At 43.8% G+C, this 25,588-nt stretch overlaps 1 protein-coding gene across 1 annotated transcript in view; it reads left to right on the forward strand.

Annotated features, from left to right (window-relative positions):
- Positions 1–25,110, forward strand: part of LOC119392559 (WD repeat-containing protein 6-like) — a 166,109-nt gene extending 140,999 nt beyond the window's left edge. Inside the window, 5 exon segments of the mRNA XM_049414593.1 lie at positions 11,053–11,200; positions 17,012–17,147; positions 19,194–19,328; positions 23,128–23,285; positions 24,279–25,110. Of these exon segments, the coding sequence (XP_049270550.1) occupies positions 11,053–11,200; positions 17,012–17,147; positions 19,194–19,328; positions 23,128–23,285; positions 24,279–24,386 (685 nt within the window). The 3' untranslated portion in view covers positions 24,387–25,110.
- The last annotated feature ends 478 nt before the right edge of the window (positions 25,111–25,588 follow it).

The following is a 25,588-nucleotide window of genomic DNA, read 5'->3' on the forward strand; positions in this document are numbered from 1 at the left end:
TGTCACCCTTGTGTGCAGTTGAGAGGCAGACTATAGGGGCCTTTCCTCCCGCAGCTGTTGCATATCTTGCTCGTCGTGGCTGTGCATTGCACTTTCATGTGATTGCGTGCTCCTCCACACCACCGACAGTGTCCTGCCTCTCCACTTTTCATTTAGGTTAACCTAAATGAAAAATGAATGAATGAATAAATGAAAAATGAATGGTGCTCCTTTAGGCGAACCTCCGATTACTGCTGCTTCACTACTTCGGAGTTCCGTGCGCTATTTTTGTCGCTGACTGCAAGGTCAACTTGGGATCCAGCTGCATCTTTTCGCTGAGCCCACCGTCCAATAGTCCTACCCTGAGATGACTGTGGATGAGCTCGTCCTTGAGTTTTCCGTATTAGCAAGTCTCAGCCAGTTTGTGTAAGTTCGTTATGAACTAGAGCTGTGCGAATAGCAAAATTTTGGGTGCGAAGCGAATTCGAATAATAAAGATTGAGTGCGAATCGAATCGAATAATTTCGAATAATTTTCGAATATTTCTCAAACATTTTTCGAATAATTCGAAGTTAAATTACAGAAAAAGTTGCAGAGAATTCCTAAGTATGTTCTTGTGAGATCGCAACATGAAAGTGTTTCTTTTCGCTAGGTTGATGAAGCGCTGGTGGGGTCATATTTAATAGTTGTCTTTCTTATCAAAAATGAGGCAATGTAGAGGCCGAATGGTATTTATGTACATGATTTGGTGCAACCAAAGTGTTGCCGACAACACTTTACACGTGATAGGCAGAGATGCCATTTCCTCAGCCTCTCCTTCTCTTTCAACTTCTGTGGAAGGCCAATTGATGTGGCAGACAAGGGTGTGCTCCCTTCGAGTCCGGAGTTCCAAATCTGCCTCGTAGACGTCGATATATAAGAACATCTGAAATTTTGGATGCTAAAAAGCTTCGGCTCCCGATTTTTCAGACTTCCTGCCCAAATTTCAGGTCCAAAACGGCATTGAGCCCCCAACTCTGCCACATCTTTCATCTCCATATTGGAACCAGCGTTTTCTTGAGTTAGTACATTTGCGACCGTAGCGGAGCTTGAAAGGCAGCTTTGCCGCAATACGGTGGTGTGATGAGGTGAAGCATATTGAAAATCTAGGGACCACTTCCAACCAGACTTCGTCTCTTGGCTAAGTTCGACCGTAACGGAGCTTGAAAGGCAGCTTTGCCGCAATACGAGAGTGTAATGAGGTGAAGCATATTGAAAATCTGAAGGGGTCACTTTCAACCGGACGTTGACTGCATTTGTCTTTGGGAAGTTCGAATAGTTCGAATAGTCAAATTTCAGTGCGAATCGAATCGAATAGCAAACACTATTCGAAAAATATTCGAAATTTCGAATATTCGCACACCCCTATTATGAACACTTCAACCGGCTCACTGGCTTGTTGAGCACGAAAGTTGAATTTTGGTCTCTCGTAGATTATGTTCATGCATGATACGAAATGCTCCTCAAACTTGCATGTAATAGTAGCGTAGTTTGCCATTTCAGCGCCTGTCAACTTCAGTGATGGAAAGATGCCTTCAGCCTTCTTTCCCGTGGCGTGTGGAAACCTGTTCTCTTGCATTGTTTCGTCAGAGAGGTGCAATGAAGACACAAGTCAGTAATGTTCCAATCAAGCACTCCAGCACTTCCAATCCGCTTTGTTCTGGAAGTCAAGCTTTTCAGGCGGCTCAACGGCGAAGGGATTGAAAAAGTTCCCGCCATTTTTCTGCTGCGCTGCAGTGGCTCTTTGTGCACCGTCTATGGTGTCTCTCCTTCCCTTTCGTCGGGCATCCTGAGAGCTGATGAGTATGTGGATGCTCACCACTTGCTCGCTTCTTGTCTCACGTGGTTCATTACACCATTGACATTGCCGCTGCCACCATGTCGTAACTGAGTGTTGCTACGTGAGCAATGGTATTCAACTGACATCATAGAAAAGAACCATTTTTCTGGCATGGTCAGCTGGCAACACTTGAGCGGTACACACAAACGCCATGCCTTCTTCGGCCCCAGCCCAATTGTGTCCATCGCCCTAACCGCACGCACGACTCTTGGTGCCACCACTTCCTGCGTGGTGTCGCCCTGATCGGTGGTCAGTAGTCCGTGACAATATGTCATCTTTGCTGACAAAGATAAACTGCGAGCTTCCACATATGTGTCCTAATCTGCTGTTGCTTCAGCCTCTGTCATTTCCCATGTGAGCTGATTTTGGTAATGGCCAATGACAATGCATATGCTCAGATTGGGGACACGACCACATCCCTTGCAGTGAGAAGGCAGAAAAGCTCTGTTTGTTTTTTACATGCTTGCGTAATCTGTCATTAAAGACACCTCATTTCACCAACAGTATACTTTCTGCATGATAGCAAAAACTTCTACACAACACACACAATCTTCAAATCTTGTGTGGTGCTTCTTTTGTGATTGTTTCTAGAGGCATCAGAAAACAAATTTTTGCCACTGCAAACTGCATTGCAGCAGCGCAAATTGTAGACAATAAAATGCTGTTTCTGAGAATCCAAGCTGTTTAGAAAAAATTCTTTTATGTCACAAAAAAATTCAGAAAAGCATTTTTTCAGGCCGCCTGGAAAAAAAAAAACTCGGAATTTAAAATGCAGCAGGTAAAAAATATGTAGTGTTAAAAGAATTTTCAGCAGACACAATTCAAAGAGAAATGACCCAGAAAATTGTCCATGGAAAAAGTATATGCTTAGTGTCTCGCCATTCTTTGGGTACCAAAAAGAAACTTGCAAACAGGAGGAGCTTCATCACGCATTCCTTGCAGTGAAGCATTTTTTATTTTTCTAGCAAATAGGTACGAAATGTTTGTATTTTTCTTGACCTTGCAGTAGTGGTTTGGCAGTTTCACCTTGTCAGCATCGTGTATACGCAGCAATTCCGGACATTGCTTTTAGTTCACTGTTTTTCACACCATGTGGTGTACGGACATTAAAGGTTCAAAATTTGCGCGATGATGCAGAATGTGTAGCAGACACAAGGACAGACCACAATATCGGCTTTCCCCACCAAGTGCCAACCGGAATCGCCGATTGATACTCACAATGCATGTGACAAGCGGGCGACTGCTCTACTATGAATCTGCATGTGAATCTGCAAGAATGGTGCTGCAAAAAATATTGCTGTGCATTGCCGGTCGTGTGGTTGCTCCCTGCTTTTCGCTAACTCTTGTTCACATGTTCCTATATATTTTATCTATATTTTTGTGTAAGAATCAATAAACCCTTCAATTGCAAGTCAGCACTTTTTACTTGTGTGCCAGACTTCCTTTGCTCTCAGTTTTTTTGTATGCTGTTTAAATGATGAGTTGGTTAAGGTTCAGGTTACGATTTATGCATAGGTGGTGGTTCAAAATTCTGCGATTGAGCTGTTCATCTTGTGACGTAGACAAGGACATAGGCGTGTACATGGTGGGGGGAGGGGCCAGTCACCTAAGAGGGAAGAGGCGCAAAATTTTCCACTTAGTAGGGGGGACGGGGACGCTGTGATGAACCTTCGCCCCTCCCCCCAATAGGGAACTCTGTGCACGCCTATAGAGGGGGAGATAGCAGCGTCAGCACTACCACACAAATATGGTTCGTTGTCAAATTCTTCGGTACCTCTTTGGTGCACTCCTTGAAACTTGACAGCATTCCATACATGTCAGTCTTGTGACAGAAATGAAGCTGGTAGTTGCTGCTTGATGATCCTCTACAGATCCTGCCATGAACTGGTGTCATGAACTCGTGACTTCTTTAAAGGACATTGACCGTTATACTGCTTTGAATAAGCTTATTTCTATTTGAAGTGCAGGTCTAGCAGTTTCATCAATTGTGCGGGGTTTCCACAAAAAAAAAAGTTATGATCCCTTTAACCAGGAATGTATAGTTGCGTGCTTTGTAGTCATCCGTCCAGAAAGACAGTGACTGCATCTGCCGTTATGGTGGGAGGAATGCAGCGGTAGACGCCAACGTATGTTCTGTGATGGCGGTGTATATGCCACGCCGCCTATATATACATCCATCTGCAAATAAGATTTCAACACTCTGTTGAACTGTTCAACGAGGTAGTTTGCTTGTGGATGGCAAACAGGAGAGAAATAATGTTTGGTAGTGTCAGAGCACAGCACGGCTGGTTGCTGTGTAGAGCATGTGCTGCCCCTACGTGACAAGACAGCTGAGTAGAATGGCAATCGGCTGGAAGCTAGGAGGCTCCAGAAGCAACCGCATATATCCTGAAGGGCGTGCACAGGATGACATTGTGAAGAAAACTCTACTAATAACCCCCTTCTGGTATTTCTAGAACTGATGCCATATTCCCCCTCTGCCTGGTCTCCAGCCTGCTTCTTGCCTACCTTGGCATTAAAGTCGCCCATCAGTACAGTATACTGTGTTTTTACCTTACTCATTGCAGAATTCACGACCTCATAGAAGCTTGCAATTAACTGGTCGTCATGGCTGGATATAGGCGCGTAGGCCTATACCACCTTCATCTTGTACCTCTTATTAAGTTTAATTACGATACTTGCCACCCTCTCATTAAGCTATAGTATTCCTCTATGTTGCCTGCTATAGTTTTATGGATAAGGAACCCCACCCCCAGTTCTCTTCTGTCAACTAAGCCACGATGGGATAGGACGTGTCTGTTCTTTAGCAGTGTATAGGCCTTATCTGCCCTCCTAACCTCACTGAGCCCTATTACATCCCATTTAACACCCTCTATTTTCTCAAATAGCACTGCTAGACTTGCTTCACTAGGTAACATTCTAGCGTTAAACGTTGAGATTCCAATGGCGGCCTGTCCAGACCCAGAGATTCTTAGCACCCTCCGCTGCGTCACAGGTCTGACCGCCACTGTGGTCAGTTGCTTCGCAGCAGCTGGAGACTGAGGGCCGAGGGTTAATTGGTGTATGCAGGGCTGGGCAAAGATACTTTGAAATTGTATCGCGATACGATACAAGATACTCAGGCAAAAAGTATTGGAGATACAGATACAAGATACTGTCGCACTAATTGTATCCGATACGATACTTGGCAATTGTATCTTAAGATACTTCGATACATTCTCAAATTTGTTATTATAGATCCATACAATGTAGCAGCAAACGCCTATACACAAAGATGTCTCCTTGAAAATTTCTGAACTGTGACCTATTTAGTTTCACTTGCATGAAATGTCTGTTAGTATCTCAAAAGTTTTGCCCTTCTTGCTCAAAGTACATTAGTTTCCTTCCAAAACAACTTATTGGGGCTTGTTTTAGCTCGTTCACAGGACAACTCTTTATACACTTCGCTGACAGCGGTTCTTGCTTGTCATTTTTGTAATTGATGGGAGTCGCTGCTCAACTTGCCGACCAGCTAGCGGGTTACCATGTAATCACAATAACGTCAATAAGAAGCCTTCGCACGACGGCGCAAATACCGGTGTGAACTTTTACCTTGTCCGTAAAAGACAGTTTGCACAATACCGTATATCCGGACAGGTGTACAGCAGCAACAACTCTAATAGCGACTTTTTTTCTTTTTTTTGGGGGGGGGGGGGGGGGGGGGCTTGCGGGGCTTGCGACCGTTCGCTAGCGGCCCGGCCGGCACACATGACCGTCTCCGTTCCATTTGTTTTTGTTTTCTAATTAAGTATGTTAGTGAGCTACACAGACATGACTGGTCTCAAGCATTTCTTTCGTGAGAAACACGTGGTCACCATGTGCTGAAACAGAACCGTGGAACAAAAACTCTATATTTCAATCCGCGTCCAGATTTCACTCGTTATGTACATCCGTATCGTTGTTTCTGGAATCCGGACTCAAAGTCCCCTTCAGAAATGACCTATATATGAGATATGTCAAAGGCCTCCTTTCAAATGGCAATGTCATTTTGTTCAAACTCTCTCCGACCCCACCATCTTCACTGTCCCCTGGCCTTTGGAGCTAAATTTCGCGACTGCGGCCCGCCGGCTATAAGCTGAGTTGGAGACCCCTGTTGTATATGTAGATGACGTAAACCTGCAATGAATTTCCATGTTCTACTTAGCTGCTGGCGTAAGGGATTCTTTGTTGATATGCTCACTAATGTGCGATTTTTTAGCAATTTTTCTTGAACGAGAGAACATGTGCAACACAGAAATGTTTCAGACGTATTGCGTAGCTGCACGAAGCATCGCAGGACACCGCCGCTATTTGCGCTATTTATCGCTTGGCAATAGCGCGAATAGCTCCCTTTACGTAGCGATTAGTAATAAGAAAAATATTTAGGAAGGCCTAAAAGCAGAAAACAAATATAAGTAAAATAGAGAGGTGGTTGTTTATCAAACATTCACATTGAATGAGTACAGAAACACGATACAGACGGCGCCCTTAACAGCTATGATCACGAAGTATCGTCAACTTACCTGTTCAGACCAGGCCCGTAGTCAGAAATTTTTTCGGGGGGGGGGGGGGGGGCACTTGCTGAAAACCTTGACTATTTGAGAAAAACACCTATTTTCATTATTTATTTTTGTATAACCACCTACTTCACCAAAATTTTTTTTGGGGGGGGGGGGGGGGCGGGGGGAGTGGCCCGGGCCACTCCCTCCCCCCAACTAAGCCCGTAGCCGCCCCGCCCCCCAGGCTAAGGGCTTGGTTGAGACAATGTGAAATTCAGTGCCTATGGAAAATTGCCTGAAACGGCTCGTTGGGACGCTCATGAGTAAAACGGAGCATTCAGTAAAACAACGTTTCTCGAATCCCCTTCCTAACATATTTAAGATGGCTCTTCCATTTTTATAATGCAAACTCAATTTCGCTATTTTCTTAAGCGGTACGTAGAATATTTTGTACTGTATACTCAATGCACGCCCACATAATAATATATTTGTTTTCAAAATCGCCTTGGCAACGTGTAAATGTGTAAACAGTAGTAGAAATAAAGCAGACAGAAGAATAAAGCAGCAATCTTTTTTGGGGAGCGCGTTACATGATGATGATGACAAACTTTATTTATGTACAGGCAAAGCTCCTGTGGATTGCCTCGTAGGGGCCTTGCTGATGGTCGGGGCCCTTAGTCCAGGGCTCCGCTGGCTCTTGCCATCCGCTCTGCTCTCTGAACGAGCCTGATCTGGTCGTCGAGGGCCGGGCTGGACAGCAGTGCCTCCCATTGCTCACATGAGGTGTTCATGTTGTGGTGTTCGAGGTCGTGTAGTGTGCACTCCCATGTAATGTGGTACAGGGTTGGTGTGGCCCCGCACCATGGGCATTCATCCCTGTAAGATGTGGGGTGCATGCGGTGTAGTGTGTGTAGGTTTTTGTAGGTTCCGGTTTGGAGTCTACGCCATGCAGTGGCCTCCTTCGTCGCAAGCTTTTGATGAGGTGGTGGATACCTTAGGCGTCGCCCTCTGTGGTAATTCAGTATTGTGGCATACTGGAGGTCAACTGGCTCCGGGTCCGCTGCAGTCGACGTAGGGAGCGCTCGGTTGTGTACGAAGCCTCGAGCTGCACGGTCGGCGTGCAGGTTACCCGTGATGCCAGAGTGGCCTGGTATCCATATGACGGTCTGTATGTAGGAGTCGTCCTTGCCTTCCCTTGGTATTTGTGCAAGGACATGTGCCGCAGGCACACCAATTCTGCCCTGCAGGAAGTTCCTGCAGGCCTGCTGGGAGTCTGTGAGTATTGTCAGCGGCTTGTTTGCATGCAGGCCTTCGCGGATGGCAAGTGCGATGGCCAGCTCTTCGGCTTCTGTGATCTTGCAAGGGCGGACAGATGCTCCAGAGGTTATGTGGCCTCGGCGGTCGCATACCACTGCCACTGCTCCTTTAGTCGTCGTCCCATACATGGCAGCGTCCGTGAAACGGGCTGTAGTTTGGAATCTATAGGTTTTCTGGAAGTATTGGGCCCTTGCTCTCCTTCTGCCGCTGTGCAGGTTGGGGTCCATGTTGCGTGGAATTGGGGCAACGTGATAGCCCTCCCGGACATGACGAGGTATCTCGCAGGTTTCCTGGGCTCTCGTTGTCGAGGCTTGGAATCCTAGGGTTTTTAGGACCTGTTGGCCCGTGCGAGTACGCTCAAGTCTCTGTTGTTGTGAGACGTGAAGTGCTTCAACAAGTTCGCTGAGGGTGTTATGAAGCCCCAGTGCCATCAATTTCTCAGTAGATGTACTGGTCGGCAGACGGAGAGCAGTCTTGAATGCCATTCTCAAGAGGGTGTCGGCCCGTCTGGTCTCAGATTGTGTGAGATTATAATAAGGTAGGCTATATGTTATGCGGCTTACCACCAGGCTTCGAACAAGTCGAAGGGTGTCTCCTTCCTTCATCCCTCTTTTCTTAGATGTCACCCGAGATATCATGCGTGATATAGCCTTGACGCTGGTTTGGAGGAGCATAAGGGTGTGGGTGGCTCGTTGGTTACTCTGCAGCCACATGCCCAGGATCCTGATCAATGGTTTCTCTGGTATGAGGTTTCCATTGAGGTATACCTCAAGTTTTTGTGATGGGTCTGTGGAAGCTGCGTGGTTACGTCTGCTTCTCCATACACGTAAGATTTCAGATTTCTCTGGGGAGCACTGTAGACCACGCTGGCTGACATATTCTTGGATGATGTGAGCTGCAGTTTGCAGGCGCTCTTCCTTTTCAGCGAGTGATCCTTTTGTGGTCCAGAGTGTCATGTCGTCTGCATAGAAGGCGTGTCGGAGCCCCTCTACCTCCTGCAGTTTTCTGGCAAGGCCGACCATGGCTACGTTGAAGAGCGTGGGTGATATTACTGCTCCTTGCGGCGTGCCCTTGTTGGGAGGTTGGTATGCAGGAGTCTGGAGCTCTCCGATCTTCAACTCCGCTGTGCGTTGGCTTAAGAAGCTCTGAATGTACTTGTATGTTCTTTCACCACAGTTGGTGTTTGCGAGCCCCTCCAGTATTCCTTGGTGGCTGATGTTGTCGAAAGCCCCTTTAATGTCGATGGCTAAGAGGACGTGTTCACCGTTGCGGGGAATGTTGCTGAGAACCTCTTCCTTGAGTTGTAGTAGTACGTCCTGCGACGACAGGCCAGCACGGAAACCGAACATGGTGTCGGGCAGGTGCTTATTATCTTCCAAGTGCTTCTGCAGTCTTGTGTTTATGATACTTTCGTACACCTTGCCGAGGCAGGATGTCAGCGAAATGGGTCTGAGGTTTTCGATTGCCAACTTCTTGCCTGGTTTGGGGTTACAAAAGACATACTGCAGTGACCAGACCGGAAAAACAGTGAAGAGACCTAGGTAATGTATGTGACGCAAAATTACAGCTAAGAAAGCACTTGTGCCTTGTGCTAATAATCAAATTATGATTTCATAAATTCTTTGAATAAATGCAGATAGAAGTGAAAAATACCGTACGCCAAGATATTTTCTGTTAGGTAAACGCTTGCTCTATTAGATTTAGCATCAGTACCTGTGGTGCTAAAGTTGTTAGAATCTTATTTGCATATAAGTTAATTCATTGCATGCAAGTCAAACTTATATCCTCGAGATCTTTTAAATCGCTAATATGTAAAATCCACGCGACGCAAAGCAACCCCATTTTTGCACGCATCACATTTCGTTACGGATCAAGACGCAAAAGAATCTGCAATAACGACACTGTAAAAACATCAGAATTTCCGCGATAGACGCCGCACGCAGTGGAGTACGCAGCGCAGGACAGTGGCTATGAGCAAGTGTAGCGGCATTGGAGCTACTAAAAAAGAAAAGAAATCGAGAAAAGAAAAGGTACGTGGGCTGGGCGTAGACGTCCGCGTGCTTGTCTTCCTGATCTACCCTCACTGGACGACTCTGGCGTAAAAATAACGTCACTGCCCTTAGACTTATTCAGATCGCTTAGTGGCACCAGTACCAGCTTGAGAAGCGGAGTTTGGCCAGCGATTATTGTTTCGCACGGCTGTGTTGCGATAGAAGTATCTTGTATCTTTAAAATACACGATACATTATCGAATGTATCGGAAATACAGATACAGATACTCGTCTTTCGAGACGTATCGCGATACAGATACAAGATACCCAAAGTCTATCTAAGATAGTATCTAAGATACATGTATCTTCGATACTGCCCAGCACTGGGTGTATGCATGTGGGAGGTAGTGGGCAAGTACTGCACCAGGGTGGCCAATCCTTGTCTAGTGAGGGAGTGCATTACCAGCTGGGGCTACCAGTATGAGGCCACACGCCAGGCCTCCTTAGGCAATTCCATCAACACACGGATATTTTTTGTTTAATCTGGTGGGGAATTGCGCAGCACTGGGATTCGAACCACGGACCTCTTGCGTGCGAAGCTGATGCTCTACCTCTGTGACAACACAGCACCATGCACAGTGTGATTTTTCCCATGTCAGAGATTGTGTCACGCTTATGGATGGCCACACATGACGTCCATATGGAGCTCTCTTTCTCCTGAGCTTCCTTTCAGATTTGGTGTGTTATGGAATCAAGACAACAAGCTTGGATAGGTTAACTTTTTCTTGCCTGTTTGCTTAGACTTAGGGGCATGGTAAAAAACCCAACATGGTCAAAATTAATCCTGAGTCCCTTTCTCTGGTGTGCCTTATTATATTCTGGTTTTGGCATGTAAGACCCCAGAAATCATAACTTTTTTCCTGCTTAACCTCACAGAACAGCTGTATAGTGCAGATGCAAGAATAGTGCCCAAGAAAGTATTTTAAGAGGATTTATCCTGTGGTAATCGTGCTGTTTTTGGTATTATGGATTGTGAACAAGAACATTGTTTTGAGAAAATGAAGCTGGTGTGGTTGTCACTGTGCTGTTGACAAGAGCAGGAGCAGCATGAAAAAGAGATGGAAAAGGCATGACCCATTTCTTGAACTGTTAAGTGTTGTAAAGACAACCGACAAGGGCACACCATCACATGGCAGCAACCTCAATTTTCCTCTCCCAGAACCATTGTTAAATCTTACCTTATGCTTTATGCTGCCCTTACAAAAACCAGTAGTACTTGCAATTTGCTGCTTCTACTGGCAGGACACATATTGGTATCTTTCTGGTTCATGATGAAACAGCATTTGCAAATGCTGTGGTGTCATTACAGACTATTTCGGTACCAGTGGGCGGGGCCTCTTGACATCCTGATGGTTATTCCAGCAGGTCAACACTGCCTGTTTCGGGTTCTGCGCACCCCACTTCCACAGCCAACAAATCAGCAGCTCACACAACTTCAGCGTCAACAGCTACAACAAGTGAGTGCATGTCGATGTGCTATTTCATTCAATTTTGTTAACCTCAGGGAGCGAGATAACTATAAAAAGAGAGTTGTTAAAGGGACCGACAACCAATTTTTATGGTGCCTATTTTCTTTAGCGCAACTGAAAGCTTACTGCTGAGAGTGTCTAATCACGGAATGGTAACTTCAAAAAACGCCGTGAAACAAATGTATTCAGAATTTTTCTATCTGCGATGAATATGAAGTGATATACACAAGTGACAACACATGCTGCAAACAGTGAGCATGAGGGCAGTTCATGTTCGAGCGTGGCGGTTTACTGTGCGTGCGTGCACTCCACACGGCTCGACATGTTCCACTGGCTACCGCGAAGGCAGCGCCACTTCTCATCGTGCAACTCCTTTTACCTCGTAAGAAGCACAAAAATAGAGCGGGAATAGATAATAATATACATACTGTAACTTTCAGGACTAATTAGGGTGCGCATGACAGCATCAGACTATGGACTACGCACAGCAAAGTGATCGACTCCATAATCCAGCTTCAAGGCTCTTCCACTAGGCTGCGTGACATACCGGTTTTTTGTTACTCTTAAACACGATTTAAAAATATGAATCCTACTCACAACGCGAAAAGGATGCTGGAATCTGTAACTATATTTCACGGTTTTTTTTTTTCATTTTTACCAGGATCTAATGACAAGTTCTGGCCAGTTGTCGGTCCCTTTAAAAAGTACAAATGTACAGTGAATAATAAAAGTACTACTATAAAAGTAACTGCTACTTTTACAATGACAGCTAAAGAGTTTGGGAGGTAATAATATCTAGTTTACCACAAACAGCAACTGGGTAAGAAGAAAAGTAAGAGTCAATAAATTGATGATAGTTATAGTAGTGCTTGTTACTTATGGTAAGGTTTTCAGTTATTGAAACTTTTGTGGACACATGGTTCCATTCTCAAAGACTGCAGAAAAGGAAAAAGAATTGCACATAATCCAGTTCTTATGACTTCTTTCCAGTTATTGCAACTTTATGGTCATGAAACGGCTTTATGAAACTTTATGGTCATGAATCACGAGGTGGTGCCTGTGTAGTCTTATTTGCAACAGGTGCCATTTGTTTGATTAGAGCAGTAAATGAAGACGAAGAAGTTTGACATGTAGCACACTTCCTTTTTGAGGCACTGCCAAAGAAGAATGACCTATGCAAGTTCTCTTGCTACAGTCATGGCGCACAGTTAATGTAGAGAATTTTAAAAATTTCACGCCTGTTTTGCATTCACTGAGAACTGTTTGTACATGTTTTACACGAGTCTATAGTGGCTTAGAGTGGACATTGACTTCATTGATCTATCTGATGTTACCTACCTATTGCTAAAAATTTTTTCGCAAGCTTTTTATTTTTTTAATAACGTAAAAGCATTATATGCCCTGTGATGCGAAAAATGCGGCGTTCGGCCAGCAAGTAGCGTTACCACCCATTGGCGAAAAATTGATGTGACCAAATGATGACGGCATTATGATATCATCTCGTAACAAAGTGATGTTGTGATGATGATGTTATCACGTGATGTCATGCATATGTCATGTCATATGGACATTGAAATAGAATGGACATCAGTATTGGCATCACATCCAGACATGTCATGCTTTCACATTCAATAACAATGCCCTTGTAATATGTACCTTGTTTGGAATTATTTTAGCCATGGAAAATGTCACAAGACAAGCAGCAGCAGTCAGCAAACCATAAAAAAGCATAACAAAGAGTTTTTTTGGGTGCATTCCTGGTGATGCTTCAATGTTACCAGAGAATGGCAAGCGCTAGAAAAGAGGCTGGTGATTGTGATGAAACGATCTTTAGTAATTTGGAAAATAACGTTAGCATTTCCATATTCTAGTTTTGATGTAATCAAGTAAATCTATTTTAACTTGGAGAAAAGCACTCCCATAAAGCAACTTTTTTATTTGCCATTGCAATGCCCTCCTGTAGTGGTTCAGCACCCACTTGACAGAGGCGTGTTGTTTTTCAATGAATTTTTTACATTTTTTATCTGCATTTAAAGCTTCAAGTATCATCAACCTCAACCTATCTCATAATCACTTATACAGTAAAATTTGCAGGGAAGTAATCAGCTTGTAAATGTCTGTGTTCATAAGAGTGGTTGTAAAAGATTGCTTGCTTGCATGGCATGTGGTTGATGAAGAATGTGTCTCTAAAGAGGCTATTTTAGGTAGAACTTTTGTTCAGCCTGGTCAGGATAGTTGAGGTTTAGATGCAAATTTTTGTGTATTGTTGCTCTCTTCACTTGAAAATTGTAATTGTTGAACAGAAAGCATCAAAATGTTTTGCCTGCAAGTAAAAGTTCTGCAAAACTCATTAGCATTGGTTTCAAGGTCTGCTCTTTTTTTTTTTTTTTAACTCAAATTTTTTGGAATTGACATCCTGTTGACATCCTGTTTCTTGTTCAAACCATTTTATCATGATGTGTGAGAGCAGGAAGTGAACCCATGTAAGTGGCTGCCAGGTTTATTGTAGTGATGGGAAAGTGTCATATGTAATCGTTGCGTAAATAACACCGGAATCAACACCATTTTTCTGAAGAAATCCACAATCAGGAAGTAGCTGTTTATGCAAGCTTTTATTGTGTATTTGTGTCATTGTTTGAGAATAAATTCAATGATGATGTTCTGAGCTGTAGATGTTGGCATCAACAGGGGAAATCCAGCTGGAGCATCAAATTGCAACATTTTTCACTTGCTAAGGCAAAACTGAAATTGCCTCAAATTGAACCTGAGCTACTGCAAAACACAGAGCTCAACTGTAAAGGGTCTGTACTCAGCCCCAGTTTTAGAGACAAGTAGCCAGCTCGTAGCTGTGAAGTATTGTGCTATTCCGGCCTGCATTTTGTTGCATTGAGGTGCAATGATGTGCAACCACATGTGTGCTTTGTCAGGGACTTTCAGTAGCACAATGTAATACTTATCGCAAGAGAAGCCAAAGTGCATGCATGATCACACCTGCCAGCAGAGCCAGTAGACCAAATAAATGCACCTACAGGCATGGTCACCTTGGGTCTGGAGGCTTCTCAACTCTTTAGATGACAGGAGGATCGAAAGGTGGGCCAGTTGGTAATTCATTTTCTTCGTTCAGCAAACTGGGAGCGCAGAAAAAACACAAAGGACGTCCTTTGTGTTTTTTTTTTCTGCGCTCCCAGTTCGCTGAACGAAGAAAAATCTTTAGATGACTTTTCACGGAAGTCGAACAACCTATAAATAAACAAAATCCAACTAGTGCCATATTGTTAGACAAAATGGCACTAGTTGGAGTAGGAACGACCTACAATATGGGGCCCAAGTTGACACTCTATGGGTGAAGGTGAAGCACCCATGCCACGCCCCCTTCCCCCTACCAGCAACACCTTTGCCACTAGCCATCTAGCCCAGCCTTTGCAACTGCCATAATTACTTGCGAGATAGGGGGCAAGCCATCTATATAAAGTCCTTTCACGGTAATTTACATCTAGGCACTGACTACACAGTAGTCAGTGCCTAGGGGCCCGACAGCACAGTACCGTCGTAAAAGTGATGGGCCCCGTCACCGTAGTGTAAATTGTAATAGTGACAGGGCCTGTCATAATAGCGACGTACTTATAGTGACGGGCCCCGTCATCGTAAAGCAGTGACTACGGTGATGGGGCCCGTCAGCGCAGTACCGTCGTAAAAGTGACGGGGCCCCTTTACCGTAGATTTTTGGTCGTTTTAGACGCCCTCGTCGTGTGGTGTTCAGCATGTCGCCAATGTCGCTGCGTTGCTGCTGCCCCCCCCCCCCCTCCCCCGAAATGTTTTCGTACTGTCGTGCACCGCCGACCAAAACAGCCACCTGCGCCTGAAGTCTTCCTGGATTTTTTCTAGAATTGCTTTCCATGGTCGAAAGACATCTTGGAGGGAACATTGCCGATTTGACTGGCTGTCCTCGCTGCGCCCATGGCGTCCCTGTGACTGGCTGCGCAGTGCATGACCGTCAGCGGCGCAGCGACATGCTGATTAACAGGCTCCGCTCTCCCACGCTGAGCCGTGCTACCACGAATGAGTAACTATTGTTGACTAGCCGGAAGCTCGGGACGGTATTGTGAAACAATACTGAAAAAAAGAAAATAATAATATCTGGGGTTTAACATCCCAAAAAAAGGAAAAAAAGGAAACATTTTCTTATTCAGCGCGATAGAACCGAGGTCACATAGGAACAACGCATCATCCGAACGCTAGGGCTGTCTAACCGCCGCAGACATGAACGAAAAAGTTACGACTCTGTCAGAGCAGTAACGTTGACGTTGACGCATAACCTGAAAAAAAAAAAAGGAAAAAAAAACGGGAGGAATCGAACTGACAACCTGCAGCCCTAACACTCCATGGAGAGCGCGCCAACCAACTACGCCATGAACGCTTTTTTTTTCTTTATTGCCTCACACAAGTAACTATTACGCCACGAACGCCACACGACGAGGGCGTCTAAAACGACCAAAAATCTACGGTAAAGGGGCCCCATCACTTTTACGACGGTACTGCTATGGTGGCTTAGTACTGCACTGACGGGCCCCGTCATCGTAGTCACTGCTTTACGGGCCCCGTCACTATTACAATTTACACTACGGTGACGGGCCCCGTCACTTTTACGACGGTACTGCGCTGACGGGCCCCGTCACCGTAGTCAGTGCCTTACATCTATGCGTTTGTCAGCATGAACTAGTGCAACTGCCACGGCAAAGCTGGCTGTAGAGCAGGCGACGCGTGTTAACCTGCCAAACACACACGATCGTTGTCGTGTCGACAGCAGATGCTGTAGTGGCACCTCAATTCCATCACTTCTATCGCTTTGCCATAAATGACGTCGCACACACAATAGGGCCAATAATTGTGGGTAGCCAGGTGGGCTGTTCAAGGCAGTCAGTAAAACTCATATGTAAACAGTCTGCCTACCTTTCAGGCCTCTAATTTGGCATAAATGACGGAAATGTGCAAAGGAACGTACCCAGCGAATTTTGTTGAGATCCATTGACCTTGAAAAATCGTCAGAGTTGACCTGCCCTTTATGATGAGAAACAAGCCATTCATCACCACTTGGTGGTAAATAAACTTGCATGAAGAAATGGCATCAGGCTTGAATGTCTGACAAGTTGCAATAGAAGCATAAAAGAATGTTCAGGGGCTTAATTTTATCAATAAAATATTTTTTTTAGGAATAGTCCATCACACAATTGACGCAGTGTTTCTCTCTAGCATTTCTCTCTCTGACTTTTTACCCATGAACATATATTTTCTGCATTTCCAGTTCTCTAATTATCGTCTGTCAAAATTTTAGGATCCTCAAGTTAGTTTCTGGTACCTGAAAACCTTTATTCCCTGCTGAAGCTGCTTACATTTTGTGCCTGAATAAGGATGACATATAAAGTTAATTTGGAACCATTGAACTTACGACATATCAATTCAAGTCATGTCTACGCTTTCATATGCCTTGAGTGCAGTTGTCTTAAAGCTTTGTGTTTATCTTCGTGCTGTGCACATATTGGCTGGTGAAGTTGTGCATTGCAAAGTGTCCCTTTGCAAATGTTTTAAGCAAATGTCTTGCTTATGCTTTTGTTAGCCACATCATTATTCAGTAACCTGAACAGTAACGTCCGCCCGCCTTCACCTGGACACAACTTTTAATGGTGCAAGACTGATGCTTAATGCATTCCTGACTGAAGGGTACATTTTTGCTATGTGAGCTTTTATAAAAATACGTCAGCAGTGCTTCAATCGGCCGCATTCTTTGCATTACGTTTGCAGTCATCGGTGCTCCTGTCATCTGGCAACGATGGGCTGCTCCGTTTCTGGAAGCTGGAGAGCTCAAAGTGTGACCTCATAGGTGTGTTTCGTCGGCACCAGTCTGGCATAAATGCCCTCGACGTGTATGCTATGCAAGGTGGGCTGTTCTTTGGTTTTTCTTGCACATGCTGAAACCTTGCAGCTTTACAGTTGTCATAGGCCAGAATGGAGCCACTTACTAGCATTCTGTGGAGATATACAGAGCTTGGTGTTATTAGGCTATAATTACATTGAATCACAGTGTGTGAAAACAAGTCTTTTTTTTATTCCTTCAATTGTGACATCTCACAGCAAAGTCGTTTCTCATTTTGCTTCTACTAATGATAGTACTAACCCCTTAAAGCATTGTTTTTATTATATTTATACAGACAAACCCATTTATAATCGACTAAAAAATGCCACGAAAGGTTTTTTCAGTAGTTCGCTTATATGTAATTGCCCTTCAAAATGTATGCAAATTAGCAACCACATTTTATTTCATGCAGCTTTATTATCCAACAACCTCTCTGGTGATAAGTTAAACCGTTTTGCTTCATGAAGCGACGCCCGCTTCGTGCTTTTGACTTTGCAATGAGCCAAATCTGCCTCTACCGGGAGAGTGCACAATGTCCGCGAAGAAATTCTCCCACATGTCTTCAAAACCTCCACTCACTGTAAAAGGGTACTGACACAAAAATATTGGCCTCGCGTTTTTTTGCTGCAATGTGTTGCTGGGGGCTTGTTAGTCATAACAAGGCACATCATTTGCTGCAGCGCGTGACATAATTAATTACAGGCTCCTCATTACTGACCAGTGTCAGTTTCGGTTTAAAAAATGACAAGCCTCCGGGTGCGACTATCATCACCTAGCGGGTGCAGCGCTCGATCACGTCAGCACATGGAACTGTGACGCACTTCCGCGCAGTTTGCGAGCAGCCGCCGAGAAATAGGCTGCTGGAGCGAACGCGGCAAAAAGAAAATGGCAGCTATGATGTCATCATAACTTGTTGCAGCGTGGTCACGTGAGGGAAGTAGGGGGTCACCGAGGGTCACCTTTGAAGGTGTCAATAGCCCAAAGGTGTCGATTGCTCACGCAAACTTCAAGGTTCATTTAAAATACCTTCCAAGCTATATTCGCTGTTGATATTTTGCAGATGATATACACATGTTCACAGGAATCGATCCTGCAGGCTATCTCGGCCACGAAATTTTGTGTCAGTACCCCTTTAATGGCTTTTATAGCTACACGTCAGTGCCATGCTGAGCACACAGGGAACTTTGTCACTTTGGCCAGAAAAGTATGATGTTCAAAAGACCATGCATGGGATCAATGCAGCGATGAAAAGCTTCGTGCAAACGATGCGCACTCAGTCTCCACAATGCTTTGACGGTCCTGTAAGACGAGGCGCGGATCAAACAAAATAAGTCTGTCTGCGCGGGTTTTTTACCCCTACTGATCGGTTGGCCCACATTGCTGTTGGGTGATGTTAGGGGTAATTTTTTCGCCACTTTCAGGACCAGATTCAAAATATAACTCCTTATTTGTGGGACAAAAGCAAGCTATTGCCGCCAATGTGACAGTATTCTCATTTTCATAACAATCCAAAAAATGTTTCTGAGTGGTATACAGTCTCTTTAATTGGCAACTCAAAGCAGGGGTCAGAATCTGCAAGTGCAACTCTTCTGAAGCCCCTCAAAGTGGAAAGTTCATGAGAGGGCATTAGCCCATTTCTAGTGCAAGGCTGTAGGGAAATTACAAGGAAGCTACAACCAAGTTTGCCATATTGAAATCCCTGCTTTGAGTTGTTGATTAATTCATTCACTTGTTTGTGCCACTGCCCAACATGGCTCCATGTACCAAAATCATGAAGGCAAAAGGCAATTGCTTTCAAAAGTTCAACTCTTGAAGAAAAAAAAAAGAAGAAAAGAAGAAAAAAAAAAAGAAAAGCTCTTGCATTTGTGGTAACTGAGTGTATAAAGTCAGCAACAGTGGCAGCATTGTTATTTCTTTTTTATGGTTTTGACCTAGTTTGATTGACTCCCATGATCATCACAAGACTGAAAAATGTGTTTGGTTTGTGAAAGCTGTGCCACAACTGGTGCTTCTTCACTTTGTGCGGTTCAGAAACATCTGCAACTGCTGTTTACATTTCTGACTCTGCAGACAGGATGCTCCTCGTGGTGACAGGTGGGGATGACAACGCACTCGTTCTCACCAACTACCTCATCACCGAGGACAACTCGGTGGTAGTTCTGGAGGAGCAGATCTTGAACAGTGCGCACTCTACCCAAATCACTGGTGAATGGCTGTTTCTTTTCCGAATCTTGCATAAACATGAAAATTCATCTAATAGTTAGTAAAAATAATAATACTAAATTCTGGGGTTTTATGTGCCAAAGCCACGATATGACTATGAGATATGCCATGGTGGAGGGTTCCGGAAATTTCGACCACCTGGGTTGCTTCAACACACACATAAATCTAAGTGCTATTACATAGGCCTCTAGCATTTTACATCCATTGAATGCAACAGCCGTGCACTTTAATGCAACAGCCGAGCACTTTAACCACTGTACCACTGCTACAGCCGCAGTTTAATAGGGTGTGTTCAGTTCAGAGCGTTGGTGCATGTCCGCCGACAACCTGTAATTTCACTAAGAAAAAAATGCTTTTTTCTGTCCAAGTCCCCAGGACCACAACACCAACCTTAGTTTTGCAAAAAAAAAAATTTTACCTTTGTCAAAAAAATTCGGAAGTTTCCACTGAGCCAGAACCACTTCTTGCGAATTGTGCGAAAATGGGATTTTGACGAGATCCTACAAAAAGGTATTGTAACTGTTGGTCTCAAGCTTTTTCTGGACATACTATGAATAGCGTGCATCTACAAGATATTGTTACCTTGCAGTTTCAGGGCCCTGATTTTAAGAAAATATATCGCAAATATATCAGTATGTTGAATAATGCTCTAATTTCAGATTTTTTTGCTCTACGTCAGAATTTTCAAAATTTCCCAGAGCGTTGCCACACATTAGATAAACAATTACCAAATACAGTTGCCGAGAATGATGTCAAACGCAAACCAAAAATGCTTAATTAAGGGTATGTCTAAAAAATGCAATATTTAGAAAATTAGTCTAAAAAAAAAACAGAAACCCCACCTTCGATTTTCTTTAAACTCCCCAGAAATAAAACTAAGCGTGTGTTCTAACTTAAAGGGGGACATTGCTCTTAAAAAAGTTTCTTTATTTCTTGATCGATTTTGATGAAACTTGGCGACTTCATGTATATTTGTGTGCTGATTTCAAATATACAATTACTTTTCTAGTATATTGTGTAGTATATTGTGTATTTCTAAACTGACTGCGTTACAAAGTAAATCAGAATATCACGATAATGTGCAATCGGAACTGTGTGCAGTGCAACAAAAATGTATGTTCTAAACCCATTTGAACAAAAGTTATGGTGTGTTGAACATTCGCGAGTGAGTCTATTTCAAGCTAGAATTTCACTAGTGAATGTTCAGCATACTATAACTTTTGTTATAATGGGGTTAGAACACCAATTTTTGTTGCACTGCACACAGTTCCAATTGCAGATTATTGCGACATGCTGATTTACTTTGTAACTAACTCAGTTTAGAAAAAATCTTGCTCCCCAAAAGGCACATGAAATATTTTGTATTTTAAAAACTACACATCATACTAGAAAAATAATTGCATATTTGAAATTAGCACACAAATATACATAAACTCAGAAAGTTTCATCAAAATCAATTAAGAAATAAAAAACTTTTTTTTCAAGTGCCATGTCCCCCCTTAAAGTGGCGCTCCAACACTTTTGAAGCACCTATTTTTTATTTGTGTTTTGCATAGACTTATGGCTGGGGATAATTTTCGCATAGGTCTAAGCACCAATATCAAATGATTTAGTATTTTAATCACTCAATAAAGTCACTACATCGCTGCTGACCACATCAGTGGGGGCGACCGTGTGTCACCGCCCTTGCCGCTCCACAGATTCCCTTCTCAAAATGAGAGGAGGGAATGACATGGAATGTCATTGTGAGGAACAGCAGACAAGACCTCGCCAGCCTTGCTCCGAAGCAGTAGCGCCTGCTCAAGTTATGACAAGTCAGGCACCACATTTGTTAGTATGGCAACGAAGTCAAAAAATACGTTGGAAATGACAAGCGACAATGGTGTGCAAGCTTCACCTACGTAGGAGCTTTCAGCTCATTTCATTGAGGCTCTCTGAAACGTCACGGGACGAGTGAAATGTGGTCGTGTGACCCCGCAAAAGTCGAGCTGAGAGTAGGCATTTTTTTTCTTGTATTTTGAATTTTCTCGATCGAATAACTTCGGACTACGTGCCGCTATTGCTGCCGCTCTTGCTGCACTAACCTGCCCGTACTTCAGTCTACGCAACCCACGAGTAAAAAATGGGGCGTTGAAGAGTGTTGGAGGTCCCTTTAATCTTAAGAACTTGTTGCATTATTTTTGCAAGATCGGAGTTACAAAGCCACCAAAGTGGCCAAATTGATGTTATGTGCAACCATGTAAATGAGCGAGCATGTAGCTGCAGTTGCCATTGTCATGATTTTTAGGTCATAAATACGTTCTCTCGTGTTCATGAGAATGGACATCCCCGGAATAGGCATCCACTGACTTTGCTTGAGGTTGGCAATGTCATGCACCGTGTGTGTGTGTGTGTGTGTGTGTGTGTGTGTGTGTGTGTGTGTGTGTGTGTGTGTGTGTGTGTGTGTGTGTGTGTGTGTGTGTGTGTGTGTGTGTGTGTGTGTGTGTGTGTGTGTGTGGTGTGTGTGTGTGTGTGTGGTGTGTGTGTGTGTGTGTGTGTGTGTGTGTGTGTGTGTGTGTGTGTGTGTGTGTGTGTGTGTGTGTGTGTGTGTGTGTGTGTGTGTGTGTGTGTGTGTGTGTGTGTGTGTGTGTGTGTGTGTGTGTGTGTGTGTGTGTGTGTGTGTGTGTGTGTGTGTGTGTGTGTGTGTGTGTGTGTGTGTGTGTGTGTGTGTGTGTGTGTAAATATGTTCGTTGCTCTTGTCTGACTGGCTTCAAAATGTATGAAATAATGGTCATGGATTTTCCCTTATGCCTGTATTCCATTCACGTTTCTCTGAAGTCTGTGCCAGTATCTGGCCACTTGGGCCTACCTTCCAACTAGTTTTATGTGATACGCTGCACTCTGGTGTAGATAAATTTATGGATGTGATAGATGCACAGGGGTACACATATTTTGCTTAGAGTTGTACAAAAAAAAAAGTATTTGCATTTTCTGCTGCTGTGTTTTTCATATTTCACGGAAATATCAAATTCTATTGTCTTGATTGCTCAGTGTAACAGTCCGCAGTCTTACTCAAGAAAACTTAAAAGTTATCTTCATTTCTGAGGAAGCTGGCTGCTGTCAACACCGGATTAGCTTAGCATCGGCTGTTGCATTAGGCAATCAGGTTCTCAAAATGTGATCTCTTTGAAGTTATTTAAGCCTGGCAGCCTTATATTTCCTGTGGCCATACACAATTTTGTGCATGCTTTTAGAGTCTACAAGATACTTAATGCTGTGATTTTTTAAAGCTCTGGCTCCTACGGATCATTGTTTTGGCTGGCTGCTTGTCTGTAGGCTGCCACATGTGACAAACTCACGATGGAATGCATACATGGATTTAATATCACTATTCTCTCAGCCGCATATTTTTTTTCTGCTTTCTTTTCTCCTTATCTGTCTTTGCTGTCTGAATATTTAATTCTTTGCATTCAAAAATTGGGACAAAACCTCACAAGAACTGTGTCACTGCTTCCGTGTGCTTTTTGACTCAGTGGCAGTTGGGAGGTTGAATTGTAACGAACTTTGATAGAAATTTTTGAGGCCTATGTTGCTGGGTTTTTAAAAAAAAGTTAGTGGCCATGACGAAAAGGATATTGTTGTGCTTGCAGAAATAAAATTCTTTTTACAGGTGGCCTTCACGTGACCGCCCAAATATTCGAGCATAGGTGGCCCCCATGGCCTTGAAATAATAATGCTGCAACATGGGCACTTTTCCGGAATTAAACTATTCACTTATAATTGCCACGAATTGTCAATGCAGGTGCAAAGTTTTTGTCACCGCGAGGGAACTGGCTTGTGTCAACTGGTGTTGACCAGCGGCTTCGTCTCTGGCAGCGCGTTGCTGGCTCCTTGCAAGAGCACTGCAGTCGATTCTCCTGTATCCCTGATATTGCTGCCTTCACATGTTGGAGGCAAGAGCTTTTCTTTTTATTGCCTGATCACTTTACGCTGTGCTCTGCATCTGGTTTATTGTAATGTTGATGTCCTTAGTCCTTTACATGCCACACATAGCAGAAGAGGTTGCGTCATTCCTACTCTTAGACAGCATGTTACTTGGCACTTGCTGTTCATTGGATCTACATTTTCTGCTTTGGTCAGAAGTGCTCCTGGCTGACATCATCAAGGCCAGCTTTTTTGTTGATGTACATGTTCCAGCAAAAGTTTGCGGGATGTGAAATTTTTGAGAAAGCTATGTTCACTTTGTCCGGGAAAATAACCTCCAATTCAATGTTCCAGCATGTAGTAGCTCTTGCGACCTACACAATTACCCCCTAAATTTGAAGCGCCATCCACTAACAAAGCAGAAATTCGCATATGCAGTGGAGCCCACGTCCCGTAACCTTTTGCCTGCAAGCATACCTGTACTCGGTTCCATTCGAAGTGGGCAAACTTAGCTTCTGCATGTTTCATTTGGCAACGTGCTGGGAATCACTAAGCTATGTTACAGACAATGCAGAAATGAGAATGAGTACTTGTAATATATTTTTTTTGGCTGTTTTGTCTGGCACCAGGTGAATAAACATTTTTAAATGTTTCTTGTGCTCATCTGCTGTCAGGTTACAAGGGCTAACCAGTACCATTATAACAACCCCTGCAACTATAAGAAGCCAGCCTTTTTTTTGTGTGTGTGGGCTTCTACTAGAACGTTGAGAAAATGAAAAAAAAAAAGAAAAAAGTTGTTTCACTCAAGCACTCTATGCAGCCCAACAAACAAGCTAAACTTCGGAATTGTACCTATATACTGTCTGTTTGATCACTGATTTTTCTCACTGCCCTCTGTTGCATGCTGTGGCTTTGCATTAGAGTACTCTTGCCTTTTTGGGCCACTTGTTGCAGAGAAATTCAGCACAGCTATTTCATTCACAGCTATCCTTATAGTCTCCTGCATTGTTTGTCTCTTTCAGGAAAAACAACGAGGATGTAGTGATGGTGGTGGGAGGCGAGGGTTTGGACGTGACCCTGTATGTTGCCAAGGCCGAGGAGGCCATGATCAGCCAGACTGGTTATTACCTGGCCTAGCACTCGACCCATTTCCTTTTTTTAGCTGTACAGTTGATATTTTTATAAAAACAGGTCATGTACCATGCATTTCTTGTCGTTCACAAGTTAAGAAGGGGAATGGGCATGCATTCTTATTTCACGTCTATTTTCAGGGGCCTCCCATTGCAACTTTTTGCTAAAGTTTATTACTCTGTCCTCACAGACGTTACAGAAAATATTGGCAATGAAAGGGCAGACAGTGTTTAAAGCTAGAACAAGGTTTTGAAGGGGTACCTAGTTTGTGTTGCCTGCACAGAATTAGAGCAAGAAATATGTTTCATCATCAAATCTTAGCTAGTCTTATGCAGTCATTGTTTTGAGAGTGCATGGTCACAAGAATGGTATGGGAAAAAAGTGATAGCAGAATGTGCACCATATTCTGCACTTTTTGTATCAACAGATGTTAACATACACCTCTTGATGGCCATAGTTAAAGGGACACTAAAGGCAAATAACAATTTTTGTCAGAGAGAAAGGTCAATATGTGAGAACGTCTAAAACGTCAATATTATCAACAGCAGTGCTCTAGTATTCGAGGAATTAAAGTAAATGTAGGACATGATGTGCACCACGAGTGGGACATTTTGGAAGTGATCCTGATGACTTCAAGAGTGCCGAGTACAATTAATCATTAGTAATCAAACTAGTTGCAATAAAAAAAACAACCTTCCATGCATCACAAGACGTAATAAAATGCTGCTTGTTCGTTTCTGTTCGATTCATTGAAAAAAGAACCTCTTGGCCATGGGGAACGGTGCGAGTGCTTCAAAAGTTCCGTTTTCGCCGAGCAGCGCTTCCCTCACGCAGTCGTACCTCAGTGGTAGTTTCGGTATCGCGTACTGCTGCCTGCACTTGGCTCTCGCTGTTTTCGCCCTGTCAATACTCTACTTCTGCTGCTGACCAAGCTAACCTCCGTTACAGTAAACTATACAGTTTTGGAGTGGCTTGTGGCTGCGTATTGGCAAGGTTGATGGCCACTGTTGCGCAAGAAATGGTAGCTTCGGCAGCTGGGCAGTAAAGGCGGGCAACGTTGGGCACGGCAACTGCTACATCAGAAGGTCTGTTTAGGCGGGTGGTTTGAAGTGCGCTGACACCGTGTGGACCAATTAAACGTGATTTTCTTTCAAAATTAGCATTTTCTTGGCACGAAACAAGTGCTACGAGGTTTCTGCAATGCTGTT

This window comes from Rhipicephalus sanguineus, chromosome 1 (genome assembly GCF_013339695.2).
Source record: "Rhipicephalus sanguineus isolate Rsan-2018 chromosome 1, BIME_Rsan_1.4, whole genome shotgun sequence".
Taxonomy (NCBI): domain Eukaryota; kingdom Metazoa; phylum Arthropoda; class Arachnida; order Ixodida; family Ixodidae; genus Rhipicephalus; species Rhipicephalus sanguineus.